The sequence below is a fragment of the Cottoperca gobio genome, chromosome 19 (genome assembly GCF_900634415.1).
Source record: "Cottoperca gobio chromosome 19, fCotGob3.1, whole genome shotgun sequence".
NCBI lineage: Eukaryota > Metazoa > Chordata > Actinopteri > Perciformes > Bovichtidae > Cottoperca > Cottoperca gobio.
Window position 1 is genome coordinate 5,826,767 of NC_041373.1, and position 24,719 is coordinate 5,851,485.

The 24,719-nt window shown below is 38.6% G+C and overlaps 2 protein-coding genes across 2 annotated transcripts; one reads left to right on the forward strand and one right to left on the reverse strand.

The window, feature by feature from the left end:
* The first annotated feature begins 730 nt into the window (after nucleotides 1-730).
* acsf2 (acyl-CoA synthetase family member 2) lies at nucleotides 731-24,719 on the forward strand. Its single transcript, XM_029456688.1, has 14 exons — nucleotides 731-772; nucleotides 2,740-2,793; nucleotides 2,879-2,997; nucleotides 4,189-4,351; nucleotides 5,274-5,369; nucleotides 6,582-6,733; nucleotides 7,798-7,889; nucleotides 8,042-8,118; nucleotides 19,456-19,563; nucleotides 19,957-20,108; nucleotides 20,369-20,510; nucleotides 21,575-21,685; nucleotides 22,180-22,248; nucleotides 23,839-24,719. The coding sequence occupies exons 1-14, from the start codon at nucleotides 731-733 to the stop codon at nucleotides 23,896-23,898; spliced, it is 1,437 nt and encodes a 478-aa protein (XP_029312548.1). The 3' UTR covers nucleotides 23,899-24,719.
* chad (chondroadherin) lies at nucleotides 9,363-16,842 on the reverse strand. The gene is made up of 4 exons (XM_029455649.1): nucleotides 16,057-16,842; nucleotides 12,666-12,829; nucleotides 12,423-12,575; nucleotides 9,363-9,769 (listed from the first exon to the last, which is right to left on the reverse strand). Exons 1-3 carry the CDS (start codon nucleotides 16,840-16,842, stop codon nucleotides 12,425-12,427), a joined length of 1,101 nt encoding a protein of 366 aa, XP_029311509.1. The 3' UTR covers nucleotides 9,363-9,769; nucleotides 12,423-12,424.

The following is a 24,719-nucleotide window of genomic DNA, read 5'->3' on the forward strand; positions in this document are numbered from 1 at the left end:
ATGTATAATTTGTGATATTGGGCTATACAAATAAATTTGATTTGATTTGATTTGAAGTATAAAGTAGCATAAAAGGGAAATTATTAAGTAAAGTACAAGTACCTCAAAAGTGCACTTAAGTACAGTAAATGTACTTACTTTGCACCAATGCTGAAATGGGCCATTCTGCATAATGCAGAATGGCCCATTAATTTACTTTTGGCACTTTAAGTATATTTGATGCTAATGCTTTTGTAATTTTACCTAACTATGATTTTGAATGCAGGACTTTGACTGGTAACAGGGTATTTCGAGACTACTATTGCTACTTTTACTAAGTACTAGATCTGAGTTCTTCTTCCAACTCTGTTGCTTTGAAAGAGACTTCTTCAGGAACACCGATGTGAACTGTCGCCACCTTGTGGCCGTAATGTGTAACGACAGATGTATCTTTATGCAGCTGTGGCTTAAAGGGAGGGAAAGAGGAACCGTCATGTTGGAAAACTGTCAAATTTACAACGGGAAAATTTTTTTTTACTGTTTGCTATGTCGTGTATAATCTCCTTGTTTCATGAGTAAGGAGTCGATACAGGTGACTATGCGTCACAACACTGAAAGTGAAACTAAAAGTAAAGTCGTCGCAGATAGCTCACCGTGGACCGTGAAGGGAAGCTCTTGGTAAGTCATCCAAATTAGCCACGATAACCTAAAGTGTATGCACACATTGATGTGTCACAGTTTGTTTAGCTACATGTCAAACAGCAGCAAGGACAGCAGCGACCCTAACATGTTAGTAACACATGTTATGGAAGTTATTAGCTAACACTAGCTAGCGAGAGTAACGTTACTTACCAAAAGCGTTACACAAAAGTCTTATCATAATGCAGTTATGAGTGTTCGTTACAATAACAGTAACAGGTTATAATGTTTCATGTGTTGGTGATATTCTTTACATGCACGTTGTCGAAAACGTCAGCTCACGTTAACGTTACCTGGCTAACTATTAATATTTCCACACTAGACTTTCACTTTCTTTATTAACAGAAAGGTCAGGAACAAAAGGTGTTTGTGTTGTTGTTGGCACTGTTATTCATTTTACTCAGGCACTGTTACTTAAGTACAACTATGAGCTACTTTTACTGTACTTTTACTGTACTTCTTCTACTCAACCGATTTCAGGGGGAAACATTGTACTTTGTACTCCTCAACATTTAATGGACAGCTGTAGTTCCTCCGCAGATCAAGCATCTGTTGGTGTGTTGTTATAGCTTAAAAAATAATGTCATGTATAATAATCCAATAACTTAATTAATAAGAGTGTGAGAGTATTTTTTACTCTTGATACTTAAGTACATTTATGAATGCAGGGCTTTTACTTTTCCTATAAGATTGTTTATAGTGAATTAGTTATTTATTGTATCACACACACATATACAAATGCCCAGCCCGCATGGATTTATAAGACACCAAAATACCTTTGCTATAGTGAAATATTTATGAACATAACTTCTCACATATAAAACGTACTTTACAACTGCATATGTTGTATTGCTACTTTTTTTCAGCCGGGGATCATGCTCTGCTGCAGGATGTCACAGTATATATTGGAATTCATGTGTCCCTCAATGAAATGCAGCTCCCCAGTGCCGGCAGCACTCATGCAGCCCCAGACCATGATGCTGCCACCACCATGCTTGACTGTAGGCAAAACACATTTGTCTTGGTACTCCTCACCAGGGTGCCGCCACACACGCCGGACACCATCTGACCCAAACAGGTTTATTTTGGTCTCATCAGACCACAGGACATGGTTCCAGTAACTCATGTTCTTGGATTCATTGTCTTCAGCAAACTGTTTGCGGGCTTTCTTATGCATCGGTTTCAGAAGGGGCTTCTGTCTGGGGCGACGGCCATACAAACCGATTTGATGCAGTGTGCGGCGTATGGTCTGGGCACTGACATCCCACTTCTGCAACATCTGCAGCAATGCTGGAAGCACTCGCACGTCTATTTTTGGAAACCAACCTCTGGATATGACGCTGAGCACGTGGACTCAACTTCTTTGGTCGACCCTGGCGAGGCCTGTTCCGAGTGGAACCTGTCCTGGAAAACCGCTGTATGATCTTAGCCACTGTGCTGCAACTCATTTTCATGGTGTTGGCAATCTTCTTATAGCCAAGGCCATCTTTGTGAAGCGCAATAATCCTTTTTTTCAGCCGCTCAGAGAGTTCCTTGCCATGAGGTGCCATGTTGTCCAGCATTCAGAGAGAATTGTGCCCAAAACACCAAATTTAACAGCCCTGCTTATCATTTACACCTGAATCCTTGTAACACTAACGAGTCACATGACACCAGGGCGGGAAAACAACATCATTGGGCACAATTAGGACATGTTCACTATGGGGTGTACTCACTTTTGTTGCCAGCTGTTTAGACATTAACAGCTGTGTACTGAGTAATTTTCAAAGGACAATAAATCTATACTGTTATTCAAGCAGCACACTGACTACTTTAAGTTATATCAAAGTTTCAGTAGGATAATGTTATCCCCTGAAAGGATATAACAGAATATTTGCAAAAATCTAAAGGGTGTACTCACTTTTGAGATATACTGTATATATATATATATATATATATATATATATATATATATATATATATATATATATATATATATACTTTACAGACATTGTCTTTGTTTTGGCTGTGGTCCAACTTTTATAAAAGTGAGCCTCTGTTAATGAATTTAAAACCCGACAGGTGTCTGTGAACCCAGCGTACCAACTGAAGGAGGTGGAGTTTTCATTGCGGAAGGTGAGTGATTTTTACATAACTTATTGTTGTGACATGCAGAGACTGTTTCTCATTAAAGTGAAATACTCTGCTCCTATTTCCACAGGTTGGGTGTAAAGCTATAGTGTGCCCTACGCAGTTCAGGACTCAGAAGTACTGTGACATGCTGACACAGATATGTCCAGAGATCGAGTCGTCCACCCCAGGAGACATCCGGAGTGCCAGGTACAGCTGTCCCTGGTCTTAACTTTTGGGTCATTCCATACCAACTCACCAAGCCCTCTCAGTTCAGGTTATGGCTTTTCTTGAAAGACATATCTTGTGAAAACTCCCTTTCGTCCTTGCAGAATCCTAATAGCTCTACTCCAAATACTTTTGAAGTTTGTGTATTCTAAGCCTCAGTAATTGCTTATTTTTCACTGGATTGGGTTGAATTTGTACTGAACATCCAAGAAACCCTAAAGATAATTGCAACATTTATTTATGTAAATAGTTGTTGCTCAAAGTTTTACAGTAATCAAATTAATAAAAATAAATATTGTCTTACCTGAATGAAGAATCTTTAATTTTCAAAATGTAATTCTACACTACATTTTGATAATTTGGTCTGGCATAAAAAAGCTTTTGCTAAATATAGCTTCAGAGCAGAAAACCTCACTTTTTTAAGGTTTTTTTACTTTATATTTTCCCAAGAAAGATTAATTTATTTTCCTTAACTTTATTATGGGAAAGTTTAAATATTCATATAGATGATGTTGTATTAATTTAGAATACACAAACTTCTGCTCTGCATTTCAGTTGAGTAGGCGGTCGGTGTGTGTTCGCGTACACACTGCTAAAAGAATATGGCCATAGAAGACCGCCTTATCGAGCGATCAGATCTCAATGCATCCTCGATGCGTCTTTGGTGCATTCACACCTGTACTTAGAGCTGTCCACCTGTGATCGGATCACCCAGTATGCGTGCTGCCAGGTGTGAACAAGGCTTTAGACTCGTTTCCATAACATCTGCAAACCTTTCCTCTCTTAGCTAGCAATGTTATAGTGGCAGGAGGTAAAAGTTGATGATGCAGCACAGCTAGTAAGCTACGATAGCTCTCAACATGGTCTGCCTGACTCTCCGTTCCTTCAAAGAAATTGTTGCTGCTTTAATAACTTTGGTGGCATGTGAAAAAATGTCACCATGTTACCAAGCTGGTGAGTATTTGAACTCCTGACCTCCACTGTATGAAATGTTCTAGCTACAGCCTGATTCTACAGAAAGATAAGTTAGGCTGAACAGGATACATGGATTGAGCAGTAGCAAGCTACTCTAGCAGAGAGAGACAAGAGTCAAAGCTGCCGTATATTAATGAGTAACTTGGAGGACCTCAGTTTAGTGGGATTGAACCATATTTTATTTGGTTTACCCATCAGACTCCCAGATCTTCGATCTGTGATTACTCTGGGTAATCGACAGCCAGGAATGTTCCACCTTGAGGATGTGATGCAGGCAGGCAGCAGCCAGTACATGCAGCAGCTTCAGGATCTGCAGAAGAAGCTGTCCTGTGACGACCCCATAAACATCCAGTTCACTTCGGTAATTGTTGCAGAATTCCTGCTGACCTTAGATATAATATGTCCCATTGTCTGTTGCTATTTGTAAACACACCATTCAAAGTTAGCCACTCCTTGCCCTATGAGTCTATACTTTGTATTATACCTTCTTTTTTTTTTTTTAAGGGGAGTCTGTGCAAACTGAAATATTGAGTGTGTGCAAGGTTTTGTTTCTTTCTGGCAGGATGTCCTAGGAAAGAATGTTCACACTGGACTGAACAGGGAACGTTTTATCAAAATTGTCTTGGGACAGAAGTGTTTTCTGTTATATTCTTCACATTTTGGACATGTAATAAATTGGTCTTTCATATAAAGAGCATATTTTAGTTTTGTCAGTGTATAAGATAATAGAAAGGTAACGTAAACCAAAGGTTGTAGTGAGGTGCTGATCACTTGAAGTAGACTTCATGCATTTATTTTTTTGTTCAGATGACGTTTCGGCCCTCAAGGCCTTCTTCAAGATGATAATCTTTGATCTTGAAGATGACCTGAGGGCCGAAACGTCATCTGAATATAAAACAAAATGCATAGTTTCGTACTTTTCAAATTGTTGTCGGTTTTTATTCAATTTAATTATATTTATAAGGACAAAGTGCTCTACATACCATACTGATATGTTCAACCAAGTTTTTTTATTCAGATAAGCTGAACTTGGATAAGACAAATGATTGCAAGTAGAGCAGAACATTGATTCAATCAATCGGCAACAATTTTTTACTTTTTAATGTTTACTTTTTACAAAGAGAGAAAACATCTGTTTAAGATCACTGACTGAGCTTGTTGGTTTCACCACGTTTGGAGAACAATGAAAGAAGCCTATCAGAGTCACCTTGACAGACTATTAAACTATTTTTATGGCTTTTTTAAATACAGTAAATTATTTCTCTAATTATTTCTGTTACCAGGGCACAACTGGGGCTCCAAAGGGTGCCACCTTGTCTCATCACAGCATCATCAACAATGCCCAGTTTGTTGGCAATAGATTGGGATACAACTGGAGGGTGAGTCTTAACTGAAATTTTGTGTACTGTGGAGCCACTAAAAGACTAGTGTGTTTGTGTGTGCCTGATATGTTATTCCTCTGTGCCATAGAGCTCTATTGATGTCCAAAAACTATTTAAAACACATAAATGAGCCAAACTGTTGCACTGTCTGACATGTTCCTTCATTACCATGAACACACACTGAAGTTTATTTTGACTCAATCCCACACACACACTGTCCACCTGCCACAAATACTCACTAGAGCACCAAATGTGTATTAATCCGCCGCTGAAAATAGTTCCCAACAAATGCACTATTTACGGGTGTTTGTTTGATAAAAACTACAGTGACCAGCTGCTTTAGAAAAAACCTTAGCCGGCACTAATAAGAAAAACACAGAATATCATCAGCCTTATCCTTTATATTATGGTAATAAATATAATGTAATATAATAAGTACATCTACAAGAGAAATTTCGTAAGAGAAGAGAAGGCTATATTCTTCTCTTCTTTCGTAAGAGAAGAAAATTCGTAAGAGAAATTTAGGTGAGGAAAACAGGTCTACACATTTGAAAAGTATTACAGTGAAGGTTACATAAATGAATTGTTGGGTTTGATTTTCCTGAGAAAAAGAATGAACATTATTAACCAAATTGATGACAATCACAAATGATTGATGACAAACATCAGTGCAGGCACCTTTTTATTAACTAAACTTATGTTGCCATTCACAGGAATCAGCTGTCAGCAGGTTTATCTTTACGTACATTGTCTTTGCTGTCTTTGTCTGCCATTAAAAATTAGTCTCCAACAAATGCACCATTTTTTCCTGTTTGAGTAATGTTTGTATACAATTACAGTGACCAGCTGTTGTAGTCAATTATTGAGCTTGTTTAAAAAAAAATTAACTTTCTATTTGTGCTGTTTTTTAAATATTAACTTTACTAGGAACCAGTAGACTTGGTATAGAGTGCCACAGGCAGGTTTGGGAAATCAGAGATGGACTGACACAATGTGGATTTTGGTTTGGTCTTTTAAATTGGATTTGTTAAATATAAAAATAATATATAACCCTGCTAATAAAGTTCTTCTACAACAAACTGGAAAAACATTGCTTAATGTGCACGGGGGACAGGAAAGGGACCTTCCCCAAGCTAGAGCCACACAGTGCATAATGATTCATCATCTTCTTTAATTTTGACCCTTTTGTCTCTTGATTTCTCCCCACAGCCTCACATTCGTGTCTGTCTGCCCGTGCCTCTCTACCACTGCTTCGGTTCTGTGGGTGGTGGGCTGTGCATGGCCTTACATGGAGTCTCCCTGGTCTTTCCCTCTGCTGGGTATGATGGAAAGGCCAATTTAGCAGCTATGGAGAGTGAAAGGTAATATCTGAAATCATTGGCCAGGTCTAAAAAAAAAAAAAACAACCTATTAAACCAATACAGTACAACAGAAAGCTGTTTGATCTTAAATGTCCTGTAACAAAGGATTGAATGTGCATAGAATAAAATCCCCATTCATTCTTGAAGTTGTTGTGCTAACCGGTTTTCAAACATCGCAGACTTTCTCGGCTTACATGTTGGAATAATACAACTGCAAAGTGCAAACAAAAAGCAGTTTTGCACATGAAATGATATTGATTACTAAACTACACATTTAATATTATTTATATAATGTATGGGTAATGGTCAATAGGACTTGTATGTAAGGCAGCCTCATTTACCTTTTTTTTTCACAGTTTAAACTGATTCTGAGAAATAAATATAGGAAGAATGTACCATAGACCCCAATGAACCCTGTCACTGTATAAGGAGTATTTGTCCAGCTGTGTTTGTGCGACCAGCTTCATATTAAGGGAACAGCTATGAGAGTAGTATTGATCTCCTAATCTAACAAGAATACATTCAAACTTTGACTTTTGACCTAAATCACACCGTGTCATAGCAACAGAAGAAGAGCATGTGTTCCCACGTTCCCTTTTAATTAATTTTTCTGATGAATACTAATCTGTGCATATCAATATTACCTATTTGCAATAATGTGAATGCAACCGTTCAGTCTGTCTACTTATGATATTTAGCTTTTTACTGTTTTAAAACTGATGCTTCTCGTTATTGCACTGTCCCCTTTGCTGCAGTAACACTGCAAACGTCCCCACAGTGGGACTAATAACTGATTATCTTATCCTAAAATAAAGTATGATGTTTTTACAGCAAATTGAAATGAAAGCGTGTTGGCACATTATGTAGAGAGTCTCCTTATCAGCAGCAGATGTGCGCCACATTCAGACTGGCCGACAAGTTTTTTAATATTCTTTGATATTCATTGCTGATGCAGTGTGGAGCCGTTCTTTATGTTTTTGAGTTTGAAATAAAAAATAATGACGTACCAATGTTGTTTTTCCAGTGAAGATGCATTCTGTTCATTTGTCAATTTTTCCTCACAGGTGCACAGTCATCTACGGCACCCCCACCATGTATGTTGATATGGTTAACCACCCGGACTTGGCTAAACATGACTTGTCATCAGTTGAGACAGGTGTGAAAAAGACTGATATTCAGTTTAAACAAAGAAATAACCATTTTAAGGATGTAATACCTTTTTTTTTCCTGCCCATATTTTGTCTTTGTAAACTGATTTCTGTTGATTTCACATATTACATGCACTTCTATTGTTTTGTTGTTATGTAGGCATCATGGCTGGTGCACCTTGTCCTCCAGAACTTGTAAAGAAGGTCATTTATGTGATGGGCATCAAGGAAATAACAGTGAGTCGATCTTAATACAACTATTACAAATTACAAATGACAAATTGTTATTATAGATTTATATAAAAATCAAATGTCTCTCACCAAACAACTGTGATCAAAAATTCAGTTTTAGTTTACAGTTCAATTTTCACACACCAGGGGGAAACACATCCTTAGAGAAAAGTCCATTAGATTTAGCAACAGCATGAATATACAAAAAAATATATATTTGGTGACTAAAACGAGGCTTGATTTTGTAAAAGGTTTATTGGATGTGAGCCCTTCCAAAAGTCAAGGAAATGTAAAGATATTGAATATACATTAGATATGCATTAAAGCAACAGTCAGTAACATATTGTTGGTGTACAAGACATTCTTTACTTTTTCTTACACTTTAAATCAGTGAAATGTTGAGAAAATGTTAAGTATGTTAAAAAGATTTAGACAAAATAACACAATGTATTCATCTTTTTAGATTAACTTCTTCTTGTCTACATTCTTAGCTGTGCCTAAAAGAAACTATATACAGTTTCATAGAGCTTTGGGGTGTTAAAATATCTTCAGAAAGGGGAAAATGGCACGTAAAGAAAGACAAAACTGTGAATTGTCTGCTGTGATTCACAGAATAATCTTCAAAGTCTTATTGTCTCTTAAACGTCTTGGAGAAATAAGTCTTCAACGGTGTCCTTTTTGTGGTCACTTTTAAATGTCTTGGATGTTTTCTGTGTCAGAGTGAAAAGTGACATCACAAAGTAGAAAAGAGGGTAAGTGTGTGTTGATGCTTGTTTGAGTTGAGGATGTATTTCTCTGCCTCTATCTTTTTGGAGCCATTGGTAATTCATTGTTTATACAGGTAACCACCAAAATAAAGGACACTGCACTAATCATTATTTATTTATGACAATGACAGATCAAATTACTACGTGTTGAGAGTTCACTTTAATTTTTGTATGAAATAAATAAACTAGATTTAATATGTTATTAGTGAGCTATGGAGGTATTGGTAGGGTTTTTTTAGTTACAGTTGGACAGAACCAGGCTAGCTGTTTCCCAATGCTTACAGTCTTTGTGCTAAGCTAAGCTAACCAGCTAATGACTGTAGTCTGAAGGCATTAAGAGTGGTATCAATCTTTTCTAACCCTCTGTAAGAAAGTAAATAAACTTTTTAATTTTCTTCAAGCTCATCCGGTTTGAGTTTACATTATTTTCATGCTAATCAATAAATTGAAACTTAGAAGAGAGCATTGTCCTCAGGGACAAACATTCAGATGTTCTTGTCTTCACTGTTTATCCTGTTGTCTCCTGAAGGCACCAGGAAAAGACAACATGTTTGTCCTTAATGCTTTTTGTAGTCTTCATTTACTCAAATGCATTCTTTTATTTTGGTGGTTACCTGAATTTTGCACATTTCTACTTCATACTTTTGTCTCTATCTTTGATATAAATGAGGGAAAATTAATTTAAAGTTGCGTCTCAGGTCCATGAAGCTCTTCGTGTGTTTGGGTGTAAGAGAGACAGACGGAGAGCAAGTGTATCTATGAATGTTTTTGTCTGTGTTTACACCAGTGACAATATTTGGCAGATGAATAGATGGACAGTCTAGAATGAGTCAGCATTGCTTTTTGTTGCATTTGTAGCCAGTCACCTGGACAGGCTCCTCCTCAGTCACCTGTGGAAAGGGCACAAAATGAGCAGCCAAATTAAACGGAGACCCCATTACCTGGTCTCCGTTTACTGGACCCAAGGGCCAACATGGAAAAGTGAAGACTGGGACAGAGGGTTGGACAGAGTTCTGTGGTGAGAGAGAGGGAGAAGTGAAAAACAAAATCATGCAGAGCCAACTGTGGGTCACTCCAAAACCAACTTCATGTGGTGGCGTCTGACTCCAAAGTCGTATTGTACAAAATTCCAGCTGAAAACCTTTACACCAAACCATCATAGCAGGGAGAGACTTAAAGACAAAGCTGCACCTTTGCAAAAGTAGTGATCACTTTAAAAGATTTAACTTAACTATCATTTAACTTCAATATGTGGTCACATTTGTGGATGCTACATTTTGAATAAACAGATAAAAAGTAGTTTCTCTCAAATTTGACTGATTTTTATAAGTACCGTTTTAAAACCCCTATAAGTAAGATTTGATTTCTGTCTTTGTTGACTCCTAGTGTTAATGTCAAGAATTAATGACAAGAACTAATGTAAATGTAAATCACGCCGCCATCCTCTTTTGGGGCTTTCAGATAACTGAAATAAATATTTGTGAGCAGAGTAAACTGGAAACCAAAGAAGCTGCAGGAGACCGACTTGATGTCTTGCGCTATAGGTTTATTGGAGCTTGGCCAAGGAGAACAGAGGATGAGAAATAAAGTAGGATTACAGAGATGTAGTCACAGTGTACGCCACCATCTATTCTAAAGGTCCAGCTTTCTCTCAGTGTATTTATCTTACGTTGGACGCACTATACCAGATCTACCAAACACTGCCAATCTCAACCAATCTATGCAGGTGGCATGAAGGCAATGGACCATAAAGTATGGAAACATGTTTATCTCCTGTAGAGATGTATCATGTTGAGGGCTCCTCAACACATAGACAACACATTCTAGAAGACGACAGTATCACCTGCCGCTGATTTAAGGCCAAGTACAACTTATCTTGACTCCCAATAGAGAGGAAGCCACTATAATTATTATCTACCAGACTATCTACCCTAGAACAGTCAGTCCTGGAGACTGTCTCTGTCAGTGAGCCCTGACATTAGAGATGACCAAAAAGTTACCTGAGTGTGACCTGAGGTCTCTACCTAACATGAGAATGATTAAGATCAGAATATGTGTAGAGTCTAAGGTTTGAATATATTCCAAAATTCAGACTGACTGACACGCATGGAAACGTCTTCATTTAAAGGGTGGCACACTTTTTTGACCACTCCGGGCACCTGAACTGTAGCGGTACCGATAAATGTGCAACGTGTGTGAAAGAAAACATAGAGACGTCCATTAGTGGACATGGCCGCACTGTTGTGTGGATTTTGATGCGGGTCTATAGCACATGCGCTACCTTCCAAAACGCATAACCATAAAAGTATTTAGAGTAAAGCTATAAGATTTTGCAGGGACCCATGGAAGCTTTCACATGATTTTTTGTTTAAAGAAATTCTATAACATGAACTGTGATGTCTTGGCGAGTTGGTATGGAATGACCCAAACAGTAAAATGCAACATTCACATTAAAGCAGCAGTGATATTAATCCAAAAACATCATATATAATAGAAAAAACACGGAACATTTTACTGCACAATTAATACTATTACTTTTCATACTTTAAGTAAGTACATTTTGCTGATAATACTTTAATACTAAGTAAGGTTTTGAATGCAGGACTTTCACGTGTTGTGGAGTATTTTCACAGTGTTAGTACTTTTATATAAGTAAAGTATCTGAATACTTCTTCCACTCCTGGCCCTAGGTTTGACTAAGCTAGCTAACCAAAGTCCGACCGAGCCAGTTTTCGCAGCTTTCTACAGAACCGCTGATCCAAATAACTCCTCTGCAACAAAGATGTTGCAACGTGAGGTAGATTGGTCCAAATGTTGGCGAGATAATCAAAAGGAAGGGTTCGACATTTGTGGAAATAAGTTTATTAATTTCTTTGACGAGAGTTAGATGAGAAGATTGGTACCACTCTCATGTCTGTACACTAAGTACGAAGCTCCAACCAGGAGACAGTTAGCCTAGCTTAGCATAAAGACTGGAAACAGGGGGAAACGGCTAGCCTGGTTCTCTCTGAAGGTTTTAAAAAAATCTTTTGACTGGTATTTCTTTATTCTAAAATAATCTTATACTGGCTGAAGCTTCATATTTTCCGCACATTAGTGTAAGGCTGCAACTAACGATTAATTTGTCTTATTTTCTTGATTAATCTATTTTTTTTTCGTCTATAAAATGTCAAATGGTGAAAAATGGCGACGAGTGTTTCCTAAAGTCCAAGAGGACGTCCTCAAATGTCTTGTTTTGTCCACAACTCAAAGATATTCAGTTTACCGTCTTAGAAAAGTACAGAAACTGAATCCGATACTTAAATTACTTAAACCGATTATATAAATAGTTGGCGATTCATTTAATAGTAATAATAATAAAAATACAGCTCTACATGAGTGGTATCTATCTTCTCAGCAAAAAAGCTAACAAACTTATTTCCAAAATATCGATATATTTTATTGTGTATTTTATTCTTTGGTCAGTTTGTGACATGTGGAAGAGATTATGGAGAACGTTTTTTCTTTTCTCATCATGTCCTCGGCATGCTTGGTGGCAGTTACCTTTACAGCTGCGACTGGCGTGTGCCCTTTTTGGCTCTCTTTGGCTTGACTCTGCAGCCACTGAAGGCAGCGCTGTCTCTCACTTGCTTTCCTTTCTGCTGAGGTGGAGATGCACACACTGCGTCTGGACGATTGCGACTAGAGTCCATCCACCTGCAGGTAGAAACCAGAAGATAAGGAGTATAGAATTTGGTCTTGTACAACCTAAAGGCTTTATTGCGTCGTTTCATGTGAATCTCTTACCTTCGCAGCGGAGCTAGCTGGCACGAGCAGCTCCACGGGTTGTTGGTGAGGGTGAGGTTAGTGATGGTGCCAAAATCGATGCTTTTAGGAAGGAACTTTATCTTATTGTTGTCAAGGTTCAGTGACTTGACCGCCGTCACACCAATGAACGCACCATCAGAGAACTAGAAAAAGAAATGACCGTACATGAATAATTGTTATCTCCGCCATGCCTGTGGGGAGATAATGTGCTCCATTGTGCGAGTGTGTCTGTCTGTTCGCAGCTTATCTTGCATTCTACTGAACCAATCAGCCTAATATGTTTTGTTGATTTCCTTTGACTATATGCTCGAGGACCTCTTATGGTTACCTAGTCGTGACATATTTTACTCTTTGTCATAGCTCAAAAACTGACATCCATAAAAAGGTTTGGTCTCATTTTGAACTGAAGAATTTGCAGATTGATTCCATACCTGATATGTTATGATCCACTAAAGTTAGACACGAGACGAGATTAATAAATCCCTACTTTGTTGCCATTGATTGTAAGGGAGCCAGGAGGGACAATTGAGTGTGATTGAACTTTTTGTTTGGGAGGGGAGAGGGAGACACGCTTGTTTAGTTTTTTGGTGAATGGCTGCATTTTGTATGCGCTTGTGTGTCATTCACACACACACACACACACACACACACACACACACACACACACACACACACACACACACACACACACACACACACACACACACACACAGTGAGCTACCATGAAAGGTCCTGGCTTGGCCATCGGGAGTGGTTTGGGGGTTTAGTGTTTTGCCCTAGGACACTTTTTTTTATGTGGAGCTGGGGATTAAAGAATCCTTATTGAGAAGAATGGACATGAAGCAATGCAAATATTCCTGAAAATATTGTAGTTATAATCTCACAGTGATAAAAACATGCTGCACACTGACCAACAGCCAATCCTTGTGTCTGTCAGACAGATCCTGAGCGAGGGAATCTCTCCAGTGTTTCTGTGGCATGAAAGCCTCCTCTCATCCATCCTTCTACATCAGCACTTATGTAAACACTGACAGTCACTGCCCTCCTTTTTTCCCTGCCTCGACTTCATAAGCGCCTGAGACTGCGAGGGTGCTAAAAGCTTCAGAGAGGTGCGAGGTGAACCGATCTAAGTTGTGTCAAGTCTTGTGGAGGAAGAGGGTGGATGAGAGAGAGGAGCTGAGCTTTGAAGGGTTGTTTTATGCGAGTCTGGAGGAGATGAGGCTGTTTGGAAATTTCCACTGTAGAGCGACAAGTAGCCGCCGGTCTGGTATTTTGAAGCAATGGAAGATGGATGACTTCCAGCATGGCCGAGGTGTTTTCGCTCTCTCTGTCGTCTCCCTCTTTGCCAGGAAGGCTTGCAAAGGGCCCAATTGTCCATTGAACTGGGGCTAAAAATACTGCTCTTCATGCACTGTGGAACACCCGGCCTCTGTTTACCTGTCTCCTCTCACCCCTCCTGACCTGTTTACAAGACCCTCCCGCTGAAAGCAGAAAACACACCTTTCTGAAAATAACACTTGTGTAATAATTAGACTCGGACATGCTTGGCCGAGGTCCAGCAAACAAAAACACTCTAAAAATACCTGCATTTGGCTGGAAAATGGTTTAATCTCGCGGCACTCTCCGTCTCTTGCTGCCTCCACCTGGCTCTCTCACAGTCCCAGCGTGAGAAGGTTGTTATTTTACTCCATACTGTGGCACAGGTACACTCAAATATTGGATTAACCTCAAGTATGAAGCAAATGTGCACTTAGGAATGTCTGAGAAGTAGTGTGGTATAGCATAGAGCTCATACTGTATACGTTCATAGTGAAGCTGTGTGAGATGTTTTACAGACTGCTGTGGAAACATCTGTCATGTTTCTGATATCTGAGCATCATTACATGATGAAGATTAAAACCATGGATTCAGTCAGATTTGAGCGTGGAGCTGGCAAACTTTAGTATTCATGACTACGGACTTATTATCTAAATCAAGGAGGTTGTTTTTTTGCTTCGTTTGTTGGTTTGGTGAATGTGTGTCGCATGGGCCAAGGAAGAACATTTTGGAGCCCATCCGAATCACGAGGCGGATACACACATTCATTTTAACTTAACAGCCCTGGCGATCTCCAAGTTCCCTTTTATATACTTTGTGAAAATATGGCTGTTGGCAGCAGACAAGGGGGCGTGGACCATTGGCAAACCCATACTTGTAAATATGCTGATGAAATATAGTCGGGACAGGTTCGCCAGTCAAATAAACAAATGTGAAGACAGACACACAGTATGGTAAAGGGACCTTTCATGAGATGAACTGATTCAAACTAATTTTTTTTAATGCTGAGGATTAAAATCATTTGCAATTAATTACTTTTGGGAGATTTTACTTGAACTCTGAATCTGAAAACACTTGTATGTATATTTCCAACAGCTGGCTCTCTGTCCCTTGCATGACTCTACCTTTCCTTTCTGTCTGAAATGTAGTTAAATACATTCTACAATATTTTGACAGGTTATGAGGAGCACTTGATCCCTTACATTATAAGCCAAAAAGTGCTTCTCTTTTTGGCTACAGCAGCTTGCACTGCTTTGAATGTTAATGTTAGAAAGTGGAGACACTACAGGTGAATATGGTTAACATTTTAACTGATGGATCACCATGAAACTTCTCATGTTGTTTACTTGCATTAAGATAATTATTGCTGTGTTTAAATATGCAAATGAGGCATTATCTTATTGAATATGCACTAATTTGCATACATTTCCAGAACAGAAATCTGAACATTTGATAAAGCTTGGTTAAAAGATTATTTCATTTTGTATCACTCCATAAATCAGAAACTTAAAAATAAAAGTTTTTCGCCATTAAGAAAAAGAAAGTTATAACTGATATATGAACAAACCCCTCAGTAAAACCTTCAAAATATAGATAGGAATGAAACTGGAAAGTTTGGTGTATGTAAATGCTAGTGAAGGGGAGATTTCTGGCTCAGAGTTTGAGAAAAAAAACTAATTTTGAGAAAACAGCCTTTAAAGATATACAGCTGAAATTCCATACATTGTTCAAGACACTAGATGTGATTAAGGCAAAACTAAACTACTAGACATCCCCATGGAACTTCCCCAGTTCATTATTTACTTTAAGACGAGTCTTCTGAAATGTGTTGTTGAAATATGCAAATGCAGCATTATCTAATGCTAACCTTTGGTGAATTTAGGAGAAATCTCATAGACACAAATAGACAAAGTTAGTAAAGTAAACACCTAAATGTGTATTTTAGATGTTTTCTTTCCACTAGTCTGATAGTAGATCAGCAGTTCATTAAAATACAAACCATGTTTTTGCCTGTACTCTCGCTAGTAAATACCCAGTAAAACCATAGACTGACCTTCTCCAGACCCATGTCGTCCAGGGATAGTTTCTCCATGTAGCGCCCAAAGCTCTGGAAGGCGATGTCTGGGATGGTCCTCATGGGGTTCTTCCCCAGCGTGAGTTCCTCCACCACTCGCAGTTTGCTCATCGCCGCACTGGGATAGGTGGACATCTTGTTCCTGTCCAGGTGAAGTATAGCGAGGTTCTCCACGTCGTCCAGAGAGCCCGGCTGCAGGGTCGTCAGCTCGTTCCCGCTCATGTGCAGCCAGCGCAAGTCTTTGGCGCCTGCAAAAGTCCCCGACCGCAGCTCCCGGAGCTTGTTGCCGTTGAGCTGCAGGATGAAGAGGTTGATCATTGGGGAGAAGATGCCCTTGGAGAGGTCACTGATTTGGTTCCCATCTAGGTAGAGGTAGGTGAGCTCGGCCAGGTCATCGAAGGCGCCGGGCTTGAGGCTGTTGATGTCGTTGTTGGACAGGTAGAGGTAGATGAGCTTCTTCAGCCCCTTGAAGGCCTGGGACCCGATCTCTCGGAGCTGGCAGTGCTGCATGTGCAGAGAGATGAGTCCCTTGCTTTCACTGAAGGCGCCCGTGGGTATGCTGCCCAGGTTGTTCCTCTGCAGGTTCAGCAGACGAGTGACCTCCGACACTCGGGGGATCTTCTTTAGCCCGACGCTGTCACAGATGACGTGTTGAAGGTCACCGTGGCAGTGGCACAGGCTGGGGCACTGGCCTGGGGCTCCCTGCACCACAGGGCCCAGGACCAGGAGGCATGTCCCCAGCAACAAAAAGCTCACACAACGCATGGTGACGATTTCGCTGACTTGGTTAGTGACTTCCAGTCTTTTAGCAGAAGAAGAACCAGCAGAAGGATCCTGTGGAAAGACTCGGAGAGAAGATCTAAAGAACAAAAGTTGAGTTGGAGTGTGTTTGTGTTGAGAGAGAAACAGACGGAGAGAGAAGGAGTGAAAAGGTGACCGAGCGAAGGTGGGCGATGCACTTTGAGAGGAGGACGGCCGGTAAACAGAGCACACAGCACTATTTATAACATTTACTCGAGGAAAAAAATGAGGGCTTGCCAGAGTGTTGGAGTGAGAGGTTTGCAAGAGGAAGTCAAGTGTCTGTGAGAATTTAACCCTGAATGAGCAAGAAGACGACTCGGACACTTTCTCTCTCTTTGCTGCATTTACATGAAGGGAGGACTTTCATTCAGACATCATGCTGCTGGGTGCACATGATGTGCACACAAATCATGATAGAAAAGACATACGCTCTCTACTAGTGTTGGCAAAAATATAGATCTTTTTCAATACATATCGATTCTGAATATTTTAAACGGTTTAAATACTTACACTATCGATATACCTACACCAGATGCACTTTCTCTCTCTCTTCTCTCCGACACAGTTTTGCTGGTGTTCCTTGCAAAAACATTTTTTAGATGTTACAAAGAAACTTTATGGTAAGCCTATGAGAATAGTAATTGCCTCAATTATATTTTTTATATTACTCATTTGTTACTTGACAATACATAATAACACACAGTTTTGATTTGTTTTTTACTTGCATTTTATTGCGTTTTTGAAAGTGTGAGGATCTCAGAGGTTTTTAAACTTGTGCACTACCTCCCGAAGAATATTGTTTTCATTAATGTAAAAATGTTGTAATTATTGTTTGTTAACTACAGTCACTCTGCTACTATAGCCAAGACAATAGAATTGGTCGTCTTGTTATATTTATCTTTTAATAAAAATCTAAAATATTGTGACTTCAATTAAAATGGTATTGAATATCGATATTTTTCACGGTATTGTATGGAAGTTAGAAATTCCAGGATCGTGACCACACTACTCTCTTCTAGTTTCAGTTTACAGGTGAATGTTTAACAACGTGGCAGGTCAGGCTCTGCTGCCAGACTTCTCTATTGTTTTTCAGTCTGCGGTGGCAGGAAAAGGAGCCACTCCTGTGCAGCTGCTTTTATAATAGTCTCCAGATGGCTAGCAAGGAGTGAGATGCTGTTTCAGGTCCTAACAATTGCGAAAAGATACTTACAAAGAAAAGTTTTAGATGTCACTTTACATTCCTGTGTGCATTCCTTCTTTTGAAATGGAGTGCGGTATTATGTAATGGTCTTTCAGTCAAACCTGTGAGCACTTAAAGGAATACTTCACAGCTAAAATGACCATTTGTGTATCGATTACTCACCCCGTGTTACCTTCGATTCTTGAAGAACGTTGTTTTTCTCGCATGCCTCCACGGTGAGCGAAGAATCCAAAAGATGGAGAAAATTCTTGATGAATTTAAGTAAATGGAGGCCGCGTGTTAAAAACGTCAAAACTATTTAAAACATCCGTTTACAAACTCTCACACAACTCGTGCAGTAAAATCCAAGTCTCATTTATCCGCTCGGATGATCACTACTTCACAAACGCATGCATTTTCACTAAAACCTTACTATTTAAAACACTTTTGCATAAACAGTCTCACACTTGCGCAGGCACGTAGACTCAAACAGTTGCTGTTGTTAAACGCGGCCCAACTTACTTCAATTAATCAAGATTTGTCTCAGTTTTTGGATTCTTTGCTCACTGTGGAGGCATGTGAGAAACAAGTTTTCTTCAGGGATTCGAGGTAACACGTGGGGAGTAATTGATGAGTCATTTATACAAATGATCATTTTGGGGGTGAAGTATTCCTTTTTAAAGGTGATTGTGGATCTTGGTTATTATTCAAAGTCTGTCGCTGTGAGGTGAGAAAAGAAAAGATGAACTTGAGCCACAACCAGCCAGGCTCTGGTCAGTTTGGCTTCAGGTGGCTGCATCTATGAGATGGATGGACCGACACAGGATAAATGGAATCTAGAGTTTACTTAACAAATATAACATTTTATTGGGAATATCGTCTCCTCCCTGATTTTCCAGGTAAAGTTCTCCCATTCTAAAATGCCCTGCACGTCTTTAACCTTTCTCCCTCTGATTAAATCTGCACCTGTGAGCACAATAACTTTCTCTCCTCTTTTTAAATTTTTATCAGGAAAAAGCACTTTTATTTCCCTTTGGAAATATTGTGGAGGACAAGTAAAGTCTCCCAAAACAGGATATTTAAGTACAGTTGATCAATAAATATACTCTTTTTAGACATTTTTAAATATCAACTTAAGTCCTACTTATTCACGCCAGCATTTAGTTAATGTAGAACATTTTTATGTTTTTCTAGTATTTTAACTACTTTTATTTCTCTGCCTTTTCATTGGATCTTTTATTCTATTGTTTATTTAATGCCTTACTGTGAAGCCATTTGAGCTGCATTTTATGTTTAAAAGGTGCTTTTCAAATGAAGTTATTATTATTATTATTATTATTATTATTATTATTATTATTATTAAATCCTCCTCTCTGCTCTGTTTGTGTGATTGGCAGATTGGATACGGCACCACAGAGAACAGCCCCGTGACGTTCTTCTCCTCCCCGACAGACAACCTGGAGAGGAAGTGTGAGACCACCGGCTACATCATAGACCACTTGGAGGTACTTCAATAGACAACGTGCAAAAATACATTATTCCATGTCAACAGTCAAATAAAGGTAACCTGCATCGTGTGTCAGTGTTAAAAAGAGGGAAATACATGTTTATCAACGAAACATGAATATGAAACATGAATATGATATAAGTGAGAATGTTTTTCCAAAATCACTTCAAGCACTCAAAAGTGAAATAACTAAATACATTTACTCAAGTACTGTACTTTAACTTGAGTATTTCCACATTATGCTACTTCTACTCTTCTACATCACAGGACTTGTAAGGATATATTTTTATTTTTCCACTACATTTATCTGACAGCATTAGTTACTTTAAGAGTTACTTTACAGTAATACAGGAATTAATAAATAACTCGTATAAAATCGACTGCTTCACAGGCTAAAATCGTGAACCCTACAACAGGAGAAGTGGTGCCTCTGGGGATGACGGGGGAGATAATGATCAGAGGCCACTGTGTGATGAAGGGGTACTGGGGGGACAAAGACAAAACCGAGGAGTGCATCACTAAAGACAGATTTTACAAAACTGGGTGAGTGGAAGCTGCCAGGTACTGGATATCTCTTTTGTATCTATACTGCACAAAGCGTCACACAGTATCAAACTTTATTTTGAAAGCAGCACTGACGCAACAGAAAAACATCAAATGTGGGATGTGAAATTGTATTCCATAGAAAAAGATAAATATGAAGTTTTTTTTAATGTATGAGACAACCACAGGAAAATATTTGAAACACAAATATGTCAACTATTTTTCAGTCCAGTTGCTGATGTTTAAATGTTTTCCTGCAGAGACATTGGCAGCATGGATGCGTACAGCTACTTGAAAATCGAGGGCAGGATTAAAGACCTGATCATCAGAGGAGGAGAGAACATTTACCCGGCGGAGATCGAACAGTTCCTGCACACACACTCTAAAGTCAAGGAGGCACAGGTGATCAAAGAACAGCATAACATTTAATACAGTTATGGATGTGGAGGAAGAGAAGGATCTTCTCACTTTTGTATTAAATGTTAAAGGCTCTTATTTGCCCTGATAAGTGTGTGTATGGTGTGTATTAACTACAACACGTCATACATTTTCCCCAAATAAATATAAATTTGGGATATTAAGTCATTTTCTTCTACTTATGGAATGTTCGATTGACATGAGAGATATTATGTAATAGAGGTGTCTGATTTTCTGCTGGGTGATCTTTATTTTTTAGAATTTTATTAAGTTGTCCAATAGATAAACAACATCGTGCAACAGAAGAAAATTACAGAAATTCTAAACAAATCTTGACAGAAAAAATAAGCCACACCCATAAAATAAGGGAGAATGAGTACAACATAAATGAGGTAGCACATCTCTCTGGCCTTACGACCGCCTTCTCTTTTGGATCATTTTTAATATACACTCCAGATATAACATTTGTCCTCAAAACATAACATACGTGTTTATTTTATGGCTTTATTTATGGATTTGTGTGCAGAGTCTATTTTCCATCTTTGCTACAGTGCAAGGAAAAACAAAAGTCAGTATGGTCATTTTTCTCATAAATATACTTTTTGTTGAGAAATCATTCCTCAATTCAAAAATGTGTTTTGCTTATTGTTACGGGACCTGGAAGTTGGATTGTCTCTGTGCAGTTTGTTTTCACATTAAGCTCCTGAAGGGAGGAGGAACGTTTCTCTAAACATGCGTCACATAGTTTTGAGCCAATTATGTTACTTGATATTTTAATGTAATATGTAACTTATTTACTGACTTACCGGGTCACATAAACTGATCATTCCAGCAATATTTGTATATTTCTAATTTTTTCAATGACAGGAGGAGGAGATGTAATTTCAGTAACAGCAAATTATCATTCGAAGACGTGTATTTTCATGTCTTGAAATGTGTCTGGAGGAAATCTTTATGTTTCTGTACACTGTAGGTGTTGTATCAGAAATGATACTTTTTCTTCTTCTTGCTGCAAAGCAACAGGTTTGTTTTTTGTTTTTTGTCATCAGGTGGTTGGAGTGGAGGATTCCCGTTTGGGTGAAGAAATCTGCGCCTGTATCAAACTGGTGGACGGAGAGGTCTGCACTGCAGAAGAAATCAAAGCTTACTGCAAAGGACAGGTGAGGCCCAGTTCCCTTTTTAATGTTTCATAATGAGATGGAAATATTTAACCCTTCTGCCTCACCAGGGACTTTGTCTTTTAAATTTTCTGATCATTTTGGCTGTGGTAATGCGTGTGGCATACTTTTTTTAATTTTTATTTTGGAAGTTCAACCTCAGCTCCTATAATAAACTGTGTAGCGAGACCCTTAAGGACTAAAATGTCCCCATCAAAACCACAATTATTGATCCCACGGCCATTACAGCATCAAATGATGCACTTTATTATATCGGGCTTTAAATATAGAGCCCTGGCTTCAAAAATGTTACATTTTCTACCTGATTGTGCCATTGTCTCATGTTTGCATTAGACAAATACGAACTCTGTGAAAGTGGAAAATGATATAAATATATATTTTTCAGTATGTTTCTCTGAGGACATGAGAAAGTGATGCACAAGGGTTAATAATTTATCTTGTCAAACAATTTGAACGACTCCATCTGCTCCTTTCAGATGGCTTACTTCAAGATTCCTCACTACATTATTTTTATGACCAGCTACCCGATCACCACTACTGGAAAGGTAAGAGCTCATATATTCCTCTAAATGACGGACAAACAAAGTTTATATTTCAAGAATAAGAAACGGATCTATAATAGTCTGTGATAAATGAGTCCTACACAAGAACACCAACTGCCCTCTGGTTCTTGTGTTTCTCTCATGGGATGCACTTAGAAATATTTTAGTGTAGTCATTGTGTTTGAACAGGCCTGCCCCTGAACGCCCCCAGACAGGAGGGAAAGGGAGCTATTAGCTCGTCTGCACGCACACTGCGTCCTGTTAGATGAACCCAGAAGGGTGGCGGACCCCGTCCCAAAGCAGTCAGATAAAACCAGTCTAAGAGTTTCTTTATTTAGAATCCACTCAGTATTAACAGTGAAGTCCAGAAAGTCCTGCGTACCAAACATCAACACAAGCCTGTAGACTAGTTTGTCCCTCAGAAGACTACCTGATCCCTGATCAGTGACACCAGAATACTGCAGCCAAATTATTGATCGTTCAGCCAAATAACCGTGCGTCGTGACCTTCCTCAAACTGCACGTCAAACGACAACCGATCTGGCAGATCAAAGAGAAATTGTTCCTCCCAAAACTCAGCTACAAACAAAACAAACAATGCACGCTCAAAATACAGTCTACTACCAACACAATTAAAATAAATAAGCTTGTGTGGACAAAATATTGTATTGACACAATTGTGCAAAACTTCAAATCTACAATAGAATAAAATACAAACTGAGTCCTGCTTCCAGTCAAACAGTCTATGGAGGGAAAGTCTCTCTTTCGTCCCCTCACCTGGGACGAGGGGTCACACGTAGATATTGCTTTATTTTGAGCCTGAACGGTTGAGAACCTCTGGTCCAGAACATGACATGGGCGATATGGATCAATACTTTATATAGTTATGTATAATGTGTATAGTGACAGATGTTGTTACCTTAAAGCCAGGCTAGTTTGTTTGTAATCTATATTTGCTAATTCAATTTGAATTTGCTGTTTCTAGATGGAATAAGATTCTTTTGGTAAATTCAGTTGACAAAACAATACAGTTTGGGAATTACTTTTATTTATTTTTAATTTGGAGAGTTAAATACCTGACAAGTCAAGGTACTTCAGGACATTTAGAAAATCCAATAATGTCATAATGCAGTCCTGAAGATAAATACATTCAAAAAACTTTTACAGGTCCTGGATTTAAAAAATGAACTAAGGCAAGAATCAGGCAAAATATCAGCACACTATTAAAAGCTTTCAGCAATCTTAACTGTGCAACGTTCTCTCTGGCTGACGAAGGTCTCTTAGATCTAAACATGCCACCATTACAACAACTGGGAGCTTTTAATACGTAATGCAGTTCTGGTCATTTGCAACATTACAATGATCTAATACAACCAGAGATATTAAAGCGATATCAACAAAGGTAAAAACAGTAAAGTTAGTCGCTTTACTCGCAGTGTTCATGGTCCGAAATCCCTGAAGCCTAATAAGACTGATCATCAAGCTGTTCATTTATTTTTTAAGTCTTGATTGATAATATTCAAATTGTTACGTCCAGTTGCAGTTTTTCTCCTTCAGTACAACACTCAACTCGTTGTTCTGTCTGTCCTTTCAGATCCAGAAGAACAAACTGCGAGTGGTGGCTGAGAAGCAGCTTGGACTGAAGGACAAATGAGGTTCATGTAGCTCATGTATAAAGACAATTAAATTACTCTTCATCGTGCCGCACAATCACCAATTACACATCCAGAACATCTGAAAACCTCTTGAGAAATAATGGCAACTAAGACCTTGAGAAGACCAAAGCCAACAATTAATGGATCTACGAACATGTAGTGTTACAAAAACACAATCCATTGTTGCACTGGATGAAATGTTCCTTCATTACCAGGAAACACACACACACACACACACACACACACACACACACACACACACACACACACACACACACACACACACACACACACACACACACCTACCTAATTTATAAGCTTTAGCTTTTATCTTCACTAGCTATCGATGGGTTTGGGTTTGAGGGTCTTGTTGTAGATGTTGAACGCTTCTGTTCCACATCCATTCTTCTTTTTTATCTTGCAAAAAGCTATTCAAATATTCTTTACAAGCAATAAACTTTATATCGCATAAGTAAAACCAGGCGTGGTTGTTTCTCTTTTTAAAGGAAGAAGGAAGATACTTGGATTGATCTCTGTTGCAGGTACACTGTCATACTATACTCTGACATGTTTTGGAAAGACTATTCTAATGACTTTTCTAGGACATTTTTGTGTCACAGTATAGTATGTCATACAGAAATGTACAGTAGTTCAGGAAAACTCATAATATAGATTGACAGAAAATTCATAGAAAAAACATTTAAAGTATCGGTCATAGGTGTTAAAATGTCATGAAAAAGTATGTCAGTCATAGTATTTGTATGTCAAAAAAACAAAGTTGTAGCATGTATGCCATATAGAATTAGTATAATATGTCATA

Bases quoted from the DNA above. Each gene is read 5' to 3' on its own strand.
- chad (XM_029455649.1), bottom strand. From the start codon at position 16,842: ATGCGTTGTGTGAGCTTTTTGTTGCTGGGGACATGCCTCCTGGTCCTG. The intron at 12,830-16,056 runs GTCAGTCTATGG...TTCTTTTTCTAG, and splicing joins ACGACATGGGTCTGGAGAAG to TTCTCTGATGGTGCGTTCAT. The intron at 12,576-12,665 runs GTAAGAGATTCA...TTCTACCTGCAG, and splicing joins CAGCTAGCTCCGCTGCGAAG to GTGGATGGACTCTAGTCGCA.
- acsf2 (XM_029456688.1), top strand. From the start codon at position 731: ATGTCAAACAGCAGCAAGGACAGCAGCGACCCTAACATGTTA. The intron at 6,734-7,797 runs GTAATATCTGAA...TTTTCCTCACAG, and splicing joins GCAGCTATGGAGAGTGAAAG to GTGCACAGTCATCTACGGCA. The intron at 20,109-20,368 runs GTGAGTGGAAGC...GTTTTCCTGCAG, and splicing joins GACAGATTTTACAAAACTGG to AGACATTGGCAGCATGGATG.